Below are 16,242 nucleotides of genomic sequence, written 5' to 3'. Positions count from 1 at the left end.
TCCTGAGGAGACCAGAGTGTGGACACTCCTGAGGGAGGCCAGAGTGTGAACACTCCTGAGGGAGGCCAGAGTGTGGACACTCCTGAGGAGACCAGAGTGTGGACACTCCTGAGGAGACCAGAGTGTGGACAGACCAGAGTGTGGACACTCCTGAGGGAGGCCAGAGTGTGGACACTCCTGAGGGAGGCCAGAGTGTGGACACTCCTGAGGGAGGCCAGAGTGTGGACACTCCTGAGGGAGGCCAGAGTGTGGACACTCCTGAGGAGACCAGAGTGTGGACACTCCTGAGGAGACCAGAGTGTGGACACTCCTGAGGAGACCAGAGTGTGGACACTCCTGAGGAGACCAGAGTGTGGACACTCCTGAGGAGACCAGAGTGTGGACACTCCTGAGGGAGGCCAGAGTGTGGACACTCCTGAGGGAGGCCAGAGTGTGAACACTCCTGAGGGAGGCCAGAGTGTGGACACTCCTGAGGAGACCAGAGTGTGGACACTCCTGAGGAGACCAGAGTGTGGACACTCCTGAGGAGACCAGAGTGTGGACACTCCTGAGGAGACCAGAGTGTGGACACTCCTGAGGAGGCCAGAGTGTGGACACTCCTGAGGGAGGCCAGAGTGTGAACACTCCTGAGGGAGGCCAGAGTGTGGACACTCCTGAGGGAGGCCAGAGTGTGGACACTCCTGAGGAGACCAGAGTGTGGACACTCCTGAGGGAGGCCAGAGTGTGGACACTCCTGAGGGAGGCCAGAGTGTGGACACTCCTGAGGGAGGCCAGAGTGTGGACACTCCTGAGGAGACCAGAGTGTGGACACTCCTGAGGGAGGCCAGAGTGTGGACACTCCTGAAGAGACCAGAGTGTGGACACTCCTGAGGGAGGCCAGAGTGTGGACACTCCTGAGGGAGGCCAGAGTGTGGACACTCCTGAGGGAGGCCAGAGTGTGGACACTCCTGAGGGAGGCCAGAGTGTGGACACTCCTGAGGAGACCAGAGTGTGGACACTCCTGAGGGAGACCAGAGTGTGGACACTCCTGAGGAGACCAGAGTGTGGACACTCCTGAGGGAGGCCAGAGTGTGGACACTCCTGAGGAGACCAGAGTGTGGACAGACCAGAGTGTGGACACTCCTGAGGGAGGCCAGAGTGTGGACACTCCTGAGGGAGGCCAGAGTGTGGACACTCCTGAGGAGACCAGAGTGTGGACACTCCTGAGGAGACCAGAGTGTGGACACTCCTGAGGGAGGCCAGAGTGTGGACACTCCTGAGGGAGGCCAGAGTGTGGACACTCCTGAGGGAGGCCAGAGTGTGAACACTCCTGAGGGAGGCCAGAGTGTGGACACTCCTGAGGAGACCAGAGTGTGAACACTCCTGAGGGAGGCCAGAGTGTGAACACTCCTGAGGAGACCAGAGTGTGGACACTCCTGAGGAGACCAGAGTGTGGACACTCCTGAGGGAGGCCAGAGTGTGGACACTCCTGAGGGAGGCCAGAGTGTGGACACTCCTGAGGGAGGCCAGAGTGTGGACACTCCTGAGGAGACCAGAGTGTGGACACTCCTGAGGAGACCAGAGTGTGGACACTCCTGAGGGAGGCCAGAGTGTGGACACTCCTGAGGGAGGCCAGAGTGTGGACACTCCTGAGGGAGGCCAGAGTGTGGACACTCCTGAGGGAGGCCAGAGTGTGAACACTCCTGAGGGAGGCCAGAGTGTGGACACTCCTGAGGAGACCAGAGTGTGGACACTCCTGAGGGAGGCCAGAGTGTGGACACTCCTGAGGGAGGCCAGAGTGTGGACACTCCTGAGGGAGGCCAGAGTGTGGACACTCCTGAGGGAGGCCATAGTGTGGACACTCCTGAGGAGACCAGAGTGTGGACACTCCTGAGGATACCAGAGTGTGGACACTCCTGAGGGAGGCCAGAGTGTGAACACTCCTGAGGGAGGCCAGAGTGTGGACACTCCTGAGGGAGGCCAGAGTGTGGACACTCCTGAGGGAGGCCATAGTGTGGACACTCCTGAGGAGACCAGAGTGTGGACACTCCTGAGGAGACCAGAGTGTGGACACTCCTGAGGGAGGCCAGAGTGTGGACACTCCTGAGGAGACCAGAGTGTGGACACTCCTGAGGGAGGCCAGAGTGTGGACACTCCTGAGGGAGGCCAGAGTGTGGACACTCCTGAGGAGACCAGAGTGTGGACACTCCTGAGGAGACCAGAGTGTGGACACTCCTGAGGAGACCAGAGTGTGGACAGACCAGAGTGTGGACAGACCAGAGTGTGGACACTCCTGAGGAGACCAGAGTGTGGACACTCCTGAGGAGACCAGAGTGTGGACACTCCTGAGGAAACCAGAGTGTGGACACTCCTGAGGAGACCAGAGTGTGGACACTCCTGAGGAGACCAGAGTGTGGACACTCCTGAGGGAGGCCAGAGTGTGGACACTCCTGAGGAGACCAGAGTGTGGACACTCCTGAGGGAGGCCAGAGTGTGGACACTCCTGAGGGAGGCCAGAGTGTGGACACTCCTGAGGAGACCAGAGTGTGGACACTCCTGAGGAGACCAGAGTGTGAACACTCCTGAGGGAGGCCAGAGCGTGAACACTCCTGAGGGAGGCCAGAGTGTGGACAGACCAGAGTGTGGACACTCCTGAGGAGACCAGAGTGTGGACACTCCTGAGGGAGGCCAGAGTGTGGACAGACCAGAATGTGGACACTCCTGAGGAGACCAGAGTGTGGACACTCCTGAGGGAGGCCAGAGTGTGGACACTCCTGAGGAGACCAGAGTGTGAACACTCCTGAGGAGACCTGAGTGTGGACACTCCTGAGGAGACCAGAGTGTGGACACTCCTGAGGAGACCAGAGTGTGGACACTCCTGAGGGAGGCCAGAGTGTGGACACTCCTGAGGGAGGCCAGAGTGTGGACACTCCTGAGGGAGGCCTGAGTGTGGACACTCCTGAGGAGACCAGAGTGTGGACACTCCTGAGGGAGGCCAGAGTGTGGACACTCCTGTGGAGACCAGAGTGTAGACACTCCTGTGGAGACCAGAGTGGAGATTATTTGGAAAGCTCGTGTGGCAGGAGAAAGTGGTAGCTCTCTCAAAACGACAACTAACCAAGACAGAAAGGAAACTCAAGCCAAAGTATTGCCATATGTGAAGAAAACTGTCAATAGGAATTCTAAAATTCAGGAAGAAAAGGTGGGGGATGGGGAACTGCTTGCAAGAGTATGAATAAATTAGCCAGGCTTGGTGGTGCACACCTGTAATCCCAGCACGCAGAAGACAGAACTGGGAGGATGGATGCAAGTATGGGGGCCCCTGGCACACATAGTGAGTTCTCAGCTAGACAGAGCTGCACAGTGAAGACCTGTATCTAACAAACAATGATGACACCATGCGGAGACCATGGGCTTTCCAGACAAACACTGGGCTGAAGGACGCCTCAGAGCCGAAGTGCTGCCCTTATGGAGACAGTTGCAGACTCTTTCCAGAGGGTTCTCGTCTCTTGGCCTGAACTGTCACTTGAGAAGTTTCAAAATGTGTTTAGGCCAAAGAGCAAACAGGCAGATGTGTGTCAGTTAGTGATGCTGGTGACGGATTCTAAGACTGCAAGACTAAGACCTGAACAATTCTTCAGGATTTGTGGTCAGCCAAGGACCCCCAGGTTAATAGTACCCAACAGAGAGAAAGAACCCAAAGCAAAAAGTCTTGTCCTGCAAATATCTAAGAAACAAAATTTTATAATTCCAGAGTTTACATATCAATTAACAAATTACTTAGAATAAAATCAAATGCACGGACTCTAAAACTGTCACCTGCCACATGACCTCATTTCCTCTCTGACTATGGGCAGCTATCAGAGCTGCCCCAACTTAGGCATGAAGGGCCCGTCCCTACATCTTGAAACCCCAAATCAAATCAGGGTCAGTAGGAGACCCTGCTTTGAAACTACGGAAACTTTTGGCCATGCCCAGCAGGGTCTTTCAGCAACTCCTCCTGACAGCTGTAAAATGTAAGCTACAATGTGCTGAAGTCAAAGCAGACCTGGCAGGGCTACAACAGTTCATTCACCCCGGAAGCATGAGGAGATGTTTGGAGAGACACTGACAAGCCTGGGTCTTAGACTTCTTGTTTGTGAAACAGAGGAAAAGCAGTATTTACTACAGACGTCCCCCCAAAGTGACCACAACATACTCACAAGCCCGTCAAGATTGCATATTTGGGCCCTCCACGAGATTAGCACCCACACCCAGGACTCCTACGGGCTATCCTAAAACAAGACCTCTCTCACGCAACCCATTTTCCTCTCTCTTTCCCACCACAAATCCAGCCCTGTAATTCTCAAGCTCAGATTAATAGAAACATCTGGGTGTGTGCTCAGTATACTTCTAGAACTTGAAATTTCTATTTATCCACTCTTCCTGTTTATGTTATTCCAGGTTAGTAAGAAGAAATATTTGGTCAGACTTGGTAGCACACATCTTTAGCCCCAGCATTTTGAAGGGCATTTTGAAGGCAGAGGCAGACTGATTTCTGTGAGTTCAAAGTCAATGTGGTCTACATAGGGAGGTCTTGGCTAGTCAGAGCCACATAGTGAGACCCAATGAAGAAGAGGGAGAGGAGGAGGAAAGGGGTATGCTATATTTATGTGCACTATCTCTTTTAATAGCCATAGCAATTGTATTAAATGACCACCACTCCCATCTTATGGGAAACTGAGACACAGAAAGTAACTTGCCCAGAACCTCCAATTTGGAAAACTCAAAAGGTGGTTTCCAAGTCCAGGTCCACCTGACCGGGAGACTGAAGCCCTGGGCCATTACACTGCATTTAGTAGGATTCTCTGGTTTTACAGGAAGGGCATATTTTCAGAAACCTCATCTGACATCTAATTAATAGTGAAAGTCTGGATTTTTCCCCCACAAACAGAAAAGGCTGGCTGCTCTCAGCACTCCTATTCAACATTGTACTTGGCAGCCCTAGCTGGTGCAATAAGGAAAGAAAAAGAAAGAAACGGCAAACAGAAAGGAAAAATTGAACTTTTTTGCTGACAACATAATCATGTGCATAGAAAGTCTCAACAAATCCAAAAAGAAAAATGTTACTGGCATTAAAAATAAATGCATTTATTAGGGTCACAGGATATAAAATCAGCATCAAAAATGGAAGGGTGGGGGTTACAGCTCACTGGTAGGTAGCGTGGTTGTCTAGCATTCATGAAGACCTGACTTTTAATCTCCATCATCACACTCAAGAACTGCTTTTCTATAGTGTGTCAGCTCTCTGTATCGTGGTTTCCGCATCAACAGACTATGTGTCCGGTGTAGCTATGCCTATGATCGCTACCTCTGTGTAGAACACATGCAAGCTTTCATCTTGTCCTTACTTCCTAAGCAATGCAGATCAACAACTATTTACACAGCTTTTACATCATATTAGGTATTATAAGCAACCTATTGATGACTAGGAGAATATAGTAGGTTATATCAAATGCCATAGCATCCATAAGGGATTTAAGCACCTACAGATTTGGGTATTAATGAAGGGTCATGAAGCTGGTGTTCCTTATATATTAAGATGCAAATGTGCTAACAATGAGTAACTGGAAAATGAAATCAAGTTAATAATACCAGTTATAATACCATCTCCAAACATGAAACTATTAAATTTGACAAAGTATACACAAGCCACATTGCCACATTCATGGACAGTTTTTATTTGTTTTAGGCAAAGTCTCTCTGCATAACCCTGTATATCAGGGAACTCACACTGTAGACCAGGCTAACCTTGAACTCAGAGAGATCTGCCAGCCTTTGCCTTCAGAATGCTGGGATTAAAGTCGTGTGCTGCTATGACTGTCATACACTGTTTTTGGTTTTGTCTTTTTATTTTCTGTATATGGGTGTTTGCCTGTATGTTTGCTTATGTACCACTGTGTGTGCCTGGTGCCCATGGAAGCCAAAAGAAGGAGTCGGATCCCCTGCAACTGGAGTTATAGCCAGTTGGGAGCTACTGTGTGTGTGTGTGTGTGTGTGTGTGCGCGCGCGCTCTGGGAATCAAACCTGTGTCCTTTGGAAAATCTGCCAGTCCTCCTAACAGCTGAGCTATCTCTCCAACCCCCCAAATTGTTTCTAAACTAAGACTTCAAATGCTGCTTACAAGCACAGGGCACTATCACCGCACGCCACCTTTCTAAGCTCCTTAAGTATTTCTCCCTTTCTTTCATGTCTTTCTGCCAACCACAGTCATGGCCTTCTACTACCGAGAATGCTGCTCTCTGTGTGGAATTGACTTTAATTAACCAATTCATCTCTTTATCTTCCAACCATTCCTACCTCATCCGTCTCTCATTTTTGGAATCACATCCCAAACTGCTCCAGGAAATTTCGTCAGTTCTCTAAACGATACAGCCCTCCGTCTCTTTATGATGCCCTCCCACCCATCCCCAGCACTGTGCTGCCGTAAACGACATTTCACACAATCTACAGTGACTGACATTTCAGACCATCTAAGCTACACATGCGTACTTCAGAACTGAAAATTCACCAATGACAGGATCTATAGCCAATTTGTTGAAATAAACATCTAAAGGATAAAAAAAATTTAATTCCTTTTAAATAACAAAACCTTTGGGACACGAATCACATTGCTGTCACAACAGAACTGATGCTGCCCTGACTGTTGCACAGACTGGGTACGTAGCCACGTGGTGACCTTCCTTTCATTCAATTCTGAGTTAGTTCATTTTGGTTTTTGTTAGATGGGCCAGTACCAAGATCAAGGCCAAGTAAAACATCCCAGACTAATGGACAAGGACAGTCCATTCTCAGTCTTCATAAACCAGACAAAGAGGAAAGCGGGGGGGGGGGGGGGCGGCAGTGTCCTTAAACAGGGTAGAGAATCCATGAATGACTTAAATTTAAGGGAAAGAAACCATAAAGGACTTCTTTGCATCCAGCAAGATCACAGAGGGTAACCTGATGTCATTATCCTGGCACGGGTCTGTATTGCGAGTGGACAGAGAAGCCCTGTACCTCTGCCCTTCTGGAAACATCTGCAAGGGAAGTGAAATGTCAGCCACTTCTCACCCACCTCAGGAGGCCAGCAGCACAGCCGTGTCCTGAGCAGAGGCTCACAGAAGAAGCACCAGCTTTGGAGAAGCTGTACCTCTGTCCCAGAAACGGTCCCCGGAGAGGAATTTGGCTCTCGCTGCATATACAGAGTGGGAGGGGAATGTGACTGTAGATTGAGCTCATATGCCACATTCTCCTTGAAGCAACTAGCCGGGGGGGGGGGGGGGGGGGGGGGAGTCCCGGATTCAACTTCACTTCATAATTCTCAAAAGCATCACAGCTGATTGGCAGCAACTGATTTCAATCAGCGCAATCTGTCTTTTCACCCCAGATTGGCCAAAGCTTCCCTGGCCAAATCTTTGCCTGGCTTCTAGCATGTCTGGTTTCTTTATGTCATTCTAATGCCCTCAGATTGTCCTCCATGTCTGCCCAACTTCTTATAGACTTGCATGGCGCTTTAGCTCAGCAAGATTAATCTGTGCACATTGTTATTTTCTTACTTATTAATTAGTTAATTTATTTATTTGGTGTATTGTGTGTCTGCTACTGTGTGTGGTGTGTGCATGGAAGTCTCAGGACAACTTGCAGAAGACAATTCTCTCTCTCCCTCTCTCTCTTAGTTTTTCACTGTTGAAATCTGGCTGACCTGGAACTCGCTTTGTAGACCAGACTAGCCTTGAACTCACAGAGATCTGCCTGCCACTGCCTCCCAAGTGCCGGGACTACAGGTGTGTGCCACCACCACCCAGCAGAGGTCAAACTCAGGTTGTCAGCCTTGACAGCAGCACCTCCACTCACTGAGCCATCTTGCTAGTGGAGCCTGTGCACTGTTATTATTGACAGAGTCTAATTTCATAAAGACTAGACATTTCAGCAGAGAGTGGGTCTGAGATGTTTGGGTAGATTGGCTGAGCATTCTGAAGGTATGCATGGCTTCTCCTTTAGCATGCTTGATTATGATGCTTAACAGACGTTTTTGCAGTTTACGAGGAAGTTTTCAAAACAAAATTCTCTCCTAACGACGACTTGAGCCCTGCCACTCAAGAGAAAATCGACAGATCATGCAAGGATTTTATTTGGAACTGACATCTTCTTTTGTAATCTTATGATTTTATCCCTCTCCCCACCACATGCACACACTGGAAAGGAAAAAGATGATGCTTCGTTTTAAATTTTAAGGAACAGGTTGCTTTATTATCAAAACTAATTATAAACACGAAAAAGAGACCATCTTCAACTTTGTCATGACAGCATACTTTCACAGTCAACTCCATTTTTTAGAGTTGCCTACATCACCCCTGGAAATTCTTAAACTAGATTTTTTTTTCTGTGAAAAGATTTCAAAAAGTAACTGGAATGAAAGGCTTAATTCACAGAAATGGGGAAGACAATAATTCTCATTCCACATCCATCTATCCCACCAAACTCAAGACCGGATGGGAGCATAGCTTTAGTGAAATTTATACTGACACCATTTTAACCTTTGAAAAAGGAAAACTCAAGAATATGTTGTTAAAAACTGCACAGGGTGCTGGGCACATAGCCAGGGCTACATAGTGAGACCATGTCTCAAAAAAAGGAAGAAAAATCTAAAAATATTTCCGAGACTGATATTGATATCACCATTTCTTTCCCAAGTCAATATTTAAAACACCAAAGGCCAGTAAGCCAACTCAGGGGGTGGAGTCCCACTGTTTAGATATTTGCATATTTACTTTCTCCTCTACTTACCCAAAAGGCATTTCCCTGACCTGCTCAAACATTCCAATCATTTACCTGGGTGGACATTCTAACAGTTCTCAGGTAACCAAGTCCCTCTAGAATCATCAACATACAAGCATGGTCAAATTCTGCACAGACATGAAATCTTGAGATTCCTCACATAGGGACTCTCCTGAGGTATGGACAAAAAGACTCAGCCCTCACTTCCACAGATAAGCCTTTTGGTGGCTCTCTTCAGTATCCCAGTGAAGACCCACAAAATCCACTGTCATGGAGAATCTGTATATATGGATACATCTATAGATACATTTATAACTATACACACACACATATATATTGTTTCTTAAACAGCATACTATGTATCCTTGGCTGGAAGGCACCATGCTAAGACTGAAAGCCGGTATCACCACGCCTGGCCATGGAATGTTTTAACAGCAAAGTATCTGAAAACTGAGTTGGGATTTTAGTGTCTTATCCTAGGATTGTATTTGTTAGGTAAGATGTGGGTAAACTGGAAAAGAAAGATCTTTGACTAGATGACTTGACATAGAAGAGACTCAGAAAATAGCAGGACCCGGGTAGTTAAGATCTTGGGTTGTAACCTGGGAAGAATTTACCATAAAATTGTCTTAATGTGGGCTGCAGAAATAGCTCAGCAGTTAAGAGCACTGACTGTTCTTCCAGAGGACCCGGGTTCAATTCCCAGCACCCACATGGCAGCTCACAACTGTCTGAAAATCCAGTTCCAAGGGATCTGACACCTTCACACCAACGCACATAAATTAAGATAAATAAATCATAAAAATTTTTAAAAATTATCTTAATGGCAAAGTTAACAGTCTCTACTTTTTAAAAAAAACAAACACTACAAAAAATGCTTTTTAGAGAAAGACACATTTCAAAACTAAGCAATGTTTACAATTGTTTAGGGCAGGGTAGCTGAGGGCATGACAAGGGAAAACTTACACTCTGTAGTCTGATGTACTTGCTGAATTTTGAGCCATAAAAATATGTTTCTTATACAAAAAGCGTAAGTGTAGCTTCATTTTAACAACAAGCTGTTACTAGAGAATACAGTTACAAAGCCCTGGTTAATGAAGGCTGGCAAGACGGCTGCAAACGCCTTGACTGGGAGCTACAAGGAAGTTAGTCATTTAGACCGTAAACTGGAAAGATCCCAAAACATTTGCTAATCAAGTAGCTCTTTCATTTGCATTTAAATTTGGGAGGGGGTGTGGCAGCCTACCTCCTCCTATCCCCAGGAAGCTTCTTCTCCTGCAGGACCTTTCTTCCCCGCCTCTTAGGTCACCTTAGCACTCAGCAGCACAGTGATTAAGCCTAGGGTCACCAAGTTCTCTAATTGATAAGGCCTCCTTTGGGGGGGGGGGAAGGAAAGAAAATGGGGTTCCATGGTGACGCGTAGAGACTAACGACAGACTCGGTTGCCCCCCTCCGCACAGAACTTGGTGCCACAGATCAGAAAGTTGAGATTGTTTCAACATGAATCTGGAAGCTCCTTTTATGAGTTTCATCCACATAAAAGAGTATCTAAACTAGACATAGTACCAAACACTGCCGGGGGCAGTGAGGAGGACAAAGAAGATCTCAAAGATAAGATGCTATTTCTGTTCCACAAATTGCTCTCTGCAGAGGAAAGCAACCACCCAAGAAATAATGGCATTAGGGTGGCAATTCGGTCCCTGAACCTATAACCAAGCCCCTGGCACTGGTCAGTGTCTAATCTGGTTTCACTTTCCCATCTTCAAGCTGTAGCACAGCTGGCTCCCCAGCTGGCTGGGAAAGAAAAGATTCTACAAATAAACATCACTTTAAAAATATGCGACCACTTTTGCTATACTGAGTTCTGTGAGCCACCTTCCTCTAATACGTGAATCTGGTTGCCAGATTGGTTTCCAAGTCCCCAGAAGCACACCTCACACTGGAGGACCACAAGTCAGTAAGTCCCAAAAGAGGCCGCTGTCTTCTTTTCTGCTGCCTCTTGAACATATTCAATTAGGAAATGGCTTTAAAACATATATCCGAGAACGTAACAAGACGGGGTGTAACTACACCAAATAATGTGTGAGCCCCTCTTCCAGCAGAGAACTGTGTAAAGAACAGGACACACTTGTGGCGTGGCACAGCGTCACACCGTCCCTATAAGGCCTTTGTAGTTCTACCTCCCCTTTCCACAGAAGGCTCAGAAACATACCCATATATGCAAATTTCTTAGAAATGCAAAGATTTTACTCTTTACCACTAGAGGTAGTCGTTTTGATTAAATGCTATACATTGAATCTATAAAAGATGCCCCTTTGGTTAGGCATTGCTTTTCCGGGCAGACCCCTAGTTACCCTCTACCTTAGATCACAGACTCTCAGGCCTCTCTCCACAGTTGCACCCAACCATGATGAGGACCTTTTGGGAAGGATCCAGGATGATCCTCGGGTCGATGTGACTGTGACTGAGAAGTGTGCTTTTAAGTACAGTATTCTTCCATACGGTAGCACATCATCCCCACGTCCCCTCCCCAAACACAGTTTCAAAGACCTCCCCAGGAACCACACCTCTGGAGCCCAGACAGCTCAGAGCTGAAAGTGACTGAACAAAGTAACAATTCAACCCCAGTTGCTCAATGTAACCGCCACAATGACAGCTTCCAAGTGCCAGCTTCCCTATTTTGCAATGGGCAAATCTGCTCCAAGGAGAGAATGTTCCCAATGACCCTGTGGCCCACAGGGCTTTCTTTAGAATAGAAAACAGAAAATGAATGTGTTAGCTATTTCCTGCTGAGCACAAGGAAGGTGTTGTGGTTAGTTAGGCTCATTCTGTTTCCTCATTTAATATGCCATTACAGCACATGTTTTCTTTAATCTCATAATAGAAAATAAGATAATAGAGCTTATATTCTTCTGCCACACTATCTCCAGTTCCTAAAGTCTCCTCCTCTCACAAAAACGCCCTTTAGTTTCTCATCCTCTTATGTAAAACTCCTCTGATGCCTATCTGTACACTATCATCCAAGGCATAATTTTTTGTATTCTAAAATATTTACTGCCATACTCATTCCTGCTCCTCGATAATTTATGATGTGTGAGGGCCTTCCCTTTACAAGCGATTGCAGTCCTAAATTTATCTCTGCAAGAACTATACTACACATAAATAATACGAGATGCCCTTAGTCTAAAGCAGAGTATATTTATGACTTCAAATCTTTCATGATCTTTGCTAATCAACTGTTGAAACTATTAAATGCTCACTCAAACAACCAAGGTGCAAGGAAGGAGACAAAGGGCAGGGAAGTCTGTGTGATAGTAATTGACAATAGCTATCAGACCCTAAGCAAGGATCAAGAGGAGGCGCACACTGCACGAATTCAGGAGCAATTCATCAACAACCAACAAAAGCTGTCCTTGGACAAGGTTCAATACCTGTTTTTACTATCTACTTCTCACTGCAAGATACAGTTAGTTCCACAATTCCCCAAGAGACCTCAGATAAAGTACTTAATAGAATTAAAAATGAGAAGAGAGAGAAATTTTTAGCTGGTCTCAAGTCGTCATCATAAAACTTTTCAGAGCATAAACCCAAATTTAAAAAAAAAGCAGGCAATAATATTGCTTAGAATAATAACCAAAAACCAAACCATAAACTGCTGTCCTTCCTCAAGCTTCTCTCTCCATGCTAAGACACTTGCAAGATTCTTCTCATTAAAGTGATCAGGGTTTAGCACAGTGCTTAGATACACTCCCACAACTAACTGTCTAAAATTTGCCTCTTAGAGGAGTAGGGGGAGGGAAGCTTCCAAAAGCCAAAGGCATTGATTGCTCTAGAAAGATGAAAGCAGATTTTCCATCTAGCTGTTACACATATTTTTTAATTTTATTTTATTTTTTGCTAGTCAAGCCTGTCTACGCTACCCAGGTTCAGTCAATAAACTGGTAAATACACCCACTTCTATGCGAGTTCAGGAGCTCTATCACAATTCAGGGATCCAAGAGTCCTGGGTTACACTAAACACTGCAGAGTCAGCCTTGAAAGAAATGTCTTACTGAGAAATCAGTGGGACTTGGGGACAACAAGACAAAGCTGTTAAAGTGTCATTTCTTGACTTCCGAATGGGAGCCCTTCACCCTGGGGCTGCACAGATGTGCAGGCTGGTGTTTCTTTTATAATCACCAGCATTCCTGTACAGCACCCAACATTGGGACGATAAACGCGGTCAATACACACCGCCAGGAAGGTGTCAAGCTGAACTTCAAACATTCAGCCAAAGCAAGTTACTCTCTCCTCACCACCACCAGGACCAGGTAAGACACTTCACAAACTGCTAAAAAAGAGTGTCTGCTGGCTGGTGCTGGGGGCTAAGAAGGGACAGATAAACTACTCGCTTAGCAAAACAGGCGAAGCACGACGAAGACAAAAAAAAAAAAAAGCCCAGAGACACACGGAGAACGGAAAACAGTAGCAGAAAAAGTCCAACTCTCCCTGCGCCAGCGGTGTGGATGAGCAGAGCAACGAGCCGGGAGAGGAAGGAGGGGGCGGGGGCGATCATTCCCTAGGAGAACTTGTAAGCGGAGGCCTTCACAGCCTGGGAGTCTGCCCAGCTGCTCCTGTAGACCCTGCCAGCCTGGCCAAGGCAAGCCCCCGGGAGCAGAGCGGGCGAGGCTTCCGAGGGTCACTCCTGACTCACTGAGCCTCAGGCCAGCGCCGCCCGGACCTCACCGTTTTCCCTTCCGCTACTGGGCTATGATGGCAGCTTTCCAGCCCCACATGCCATACATCAGCCGCAGATCCCTGTTGGCACAGGCCAGCGCCTCCCTACCAGCTCTCGCCCCTAGCACACACTTTGAGCCTTATTCTCCTTCTCCCCAAGCACACACCCTCACCCACCCGCGACCGGCGCCCTGTCCAGGGGCGGCCCCACCCCCCGGCGGCCGAGCGCTGCCAGGCCTGGGCACCTGCGGCACCTCTCCGCCCCACCCCCATCCTCCACCACCTCCCTCCTCCCCCCCTTTCTCCAGCAGAAGGAGGGGGCGACTCACCGCAGTCAGTGCACAGGATCTTGCCCACCTCTTTCTTGATGTTTTTGCCGTTAGGGTCGACCGGGGCAAAGGCCGTCTTAAAAACTAAGGGCTGCTCAGTGGGCTCCAAGAAAAAGATGTAGCGCTGGTTCCTTTCGAGCGGCACACAGGAGCCCACGCTGATCACCTGCTCGCGCTGCAGCCCCCCGCTCCGGAGCGGCCACTTGTCCAGCACCTTCACCAGCGCCACCCGACCCGAGGCGGGCGGCTCGCGGGTGCTGTTAGAGCTGGAGCCGCCTGCCGGGGCCAGTCCCTGTACCTTGCCCTCCACCACCACGGGTGCCTTGTACGCCTGGTCCTGCACCGACTTGAGGCTGGGCGAGTAGCAGGCGAGCGACACACCGAAGAGCAGCATCGAGAAGCCGGGGGCCGGGTCGCGCCTCATGCCGCCGGCGGCTGCGGCTCGCGAGCGGGCGGCGGCTCTCGGGGCTGCGGGGCTGCGGAGCTGCGGCTGCGGCTGCGGCCGCGGCTCTGGGGGCGCAGCGGGACGGGAGATGCTGCTGCCGCTGTTGCTGTTGCTGCCGCCGCTCTCGCTGCTGCTGCTGCTTCTGCTGTTGCTGCTTCTGCTGTTGCTGCTGCTGCTTCTGCTGCTGCTGCTGTAGCTGTAGCTGTAGCTGTAGATGCTGCACCGAGCCTTCTCCAGTGGCGGCGGCAGCGCTGAGCAGCAAACCTGCCGCATCTGGCCAGGCCATTTGGGGGGCTCCGCCGCTCAGCCGCCGCCGCCTTGGGAGGGGAAACAGAGCCCTCTGGAAAACCGGAAACAGCGTAACGTTAGCGCCTCGAAGCCCTCCACCGGCAGCCCGGGGAGGTGGCCCAGCCAGGGCAGGGGACAGGCGGCAAGTGGGCCGCGATGCGCAGCCCGGCGCAGCGCAGCGCTCCCTCCCTGCGCGCCAGGACTTGGAGGAGGATGCGGAGGATGGGACGCCCGCCCACTTGCTCTCTCGCGCCCCCTCTATCCCCGGACCAAGTCAGGAGCGTGGCTTCTGCAGGGGAAGCTTGGAACTGCACTGCTTTAGTGCCCGCCTTCAGCCCGCAGGGGCGCGGGAGGAATCGTGCCACCCTTTGCTCTTGGGATTTATAAGCATGACAGTGGGGTTTAGTGCCGCGAGGAGAGGGTGGAGAAACGTAGAGGCTTCTGATAGCATCCCAGGAATAGGGGTGTAGGACACAGGGCGTGCCCCTGTCTTCAGCCCTAGGCTGTAATTATGAGGGAAGTAGCCAGGGCCGGGATGGAGTGCTTGCCTCCAGGGCTGTCTTCTTCCCTAAAGAGGACCCTGGAAACAGCCCCCCTAAGAGTCCACCTGCTCGACCCTGCCACCGCCTGGTGGCCGCGGGATATCTGAGCTGAGACAGATGATTCCAGTCCTATCATTTTACAAGGATTAGGGCCACAAGAAGTCTTGTCTCCAGAGGTAATGAGTGGAAGTGGGTCCGGCCACTCAAACTCAGGGTTTTCTCCAGTTGTCAAGGGGAACCAGGCTGCACGTTATACAACCCCATTTCCTTTTTAAAAATCCGCTCCTTAAATGTGTGTGTGGAGGGGGTGGGGGATAGCTCTTAGGAGCCAGTTTAGAGTCAGAGCCTGTCAGGGCCAGAGAAGGCTCCATGGAAATGGTTTCTCTGTAATCTGGTGTTTGCAAAAGCCACTGTCTGAAACAAACATGTCTTCCACAATCCACCCGTTCGTTGGTGGGGGCCCAGGAAGTTTTCCATATGCTGCTGTTATCCTGGATGGATGTCAGGCTCAGAAAAGCGAGTTTAACTCTGAGAATTTGATTCCCGGGGGGGGGGGGGGGGGGGACAGGGAAATTAGCCCAAGAATGACTGACTCGGGCTAGGACAGCTCTTGCAGGGGGAAGAGAAGGTGGGTGCTGGACTCTTGGCTCTCTTAAGTGACACTTCAAACTGATTATCCAAACAGAACAGTGGTACCTCTGCCACCTGACTCCAAAGTCCCTCTATTTCTAAATGGTAACACTTTATACTTGGGCACCGGTCCATTCTAAATCCCTAGTCTCTGTCGGCTATTCAGTCACCAAGTCCTGTAGTTCCTCCCTCAAAAGCCTCTAATCCATCTCCTTCCTCTCCAAATGTCACAAACACCTTAAGGCCAAGTCTTCATTGTGAATTGTCTGAGCACTGTCAACCTTCCTAATGGCATTCACACCTTTTACCTCACCACACTTGTTGAGACCTCAGCCAGGGAGCTTTCTAAGTGAAAGAGTAGAAGGCAAAAGGGAGCTCCTTCTGCTCTGCTAGCCTGGTAGCTAACTCCTTGCCTTAACAGTCGGGGCTGTTCTTGCTCTTTCTGCACATCCAGGAAGCCTCACCTTTGGCTTGTCCGTCTGGGGAACTATTCTTTCCTTAAGGCCCAGGTCGG

At 49.3% G+C, this 16,242-nt stretch overlaps 1 protein-coding gene across 2 annotated transcripts in view; it reads right to left on the bottom strand.

Annotated features, from left to right (window-relative positions):
* The window catches only part of Nrg2 (neuregulin 2), a 188,062-nt gene extending 173,322 nt beyond the window's left edge, over window positions 1-14,740 (bottom strand). For both annotated transcript variants that reach the window (XM_075968928.1, XM_075968927.1), the window contains exon 1: window positions 13,824-14,740. In XM_075968928.1, coding sequence (XP_075825043.1) covers window positions 13,824-14,541 — 718 coding nt within the window. In that variant the 5' untranslated portion in view covers window positions 14,542-14,740. The remainder of the gene's footprint in view (window positions 1-13,823) is intronic.
* Window positions 14,741-16,242: the final 1,502 nt, after the last annotated feature.

The sequence above is a fragment of the Microtus pennsylvanicus genome, chromosome 4 (assembly GCF_037038515.1).
Source record: "Microtus pennsylvanicus isolate mMicPen1 chromosome 4, mMicPen1.hap1, whole genome shotgun sequence".
Classification (NCBI taxonomy): Eukaryota; Metazoa; Chordata; class Mammalia; order Rodentia; family Cricetidae; genus Microtus; species Microtus pennsylvanicus.
This window is presented reverse-complemented; position numbering and strand designations above follow the sequence as displayed.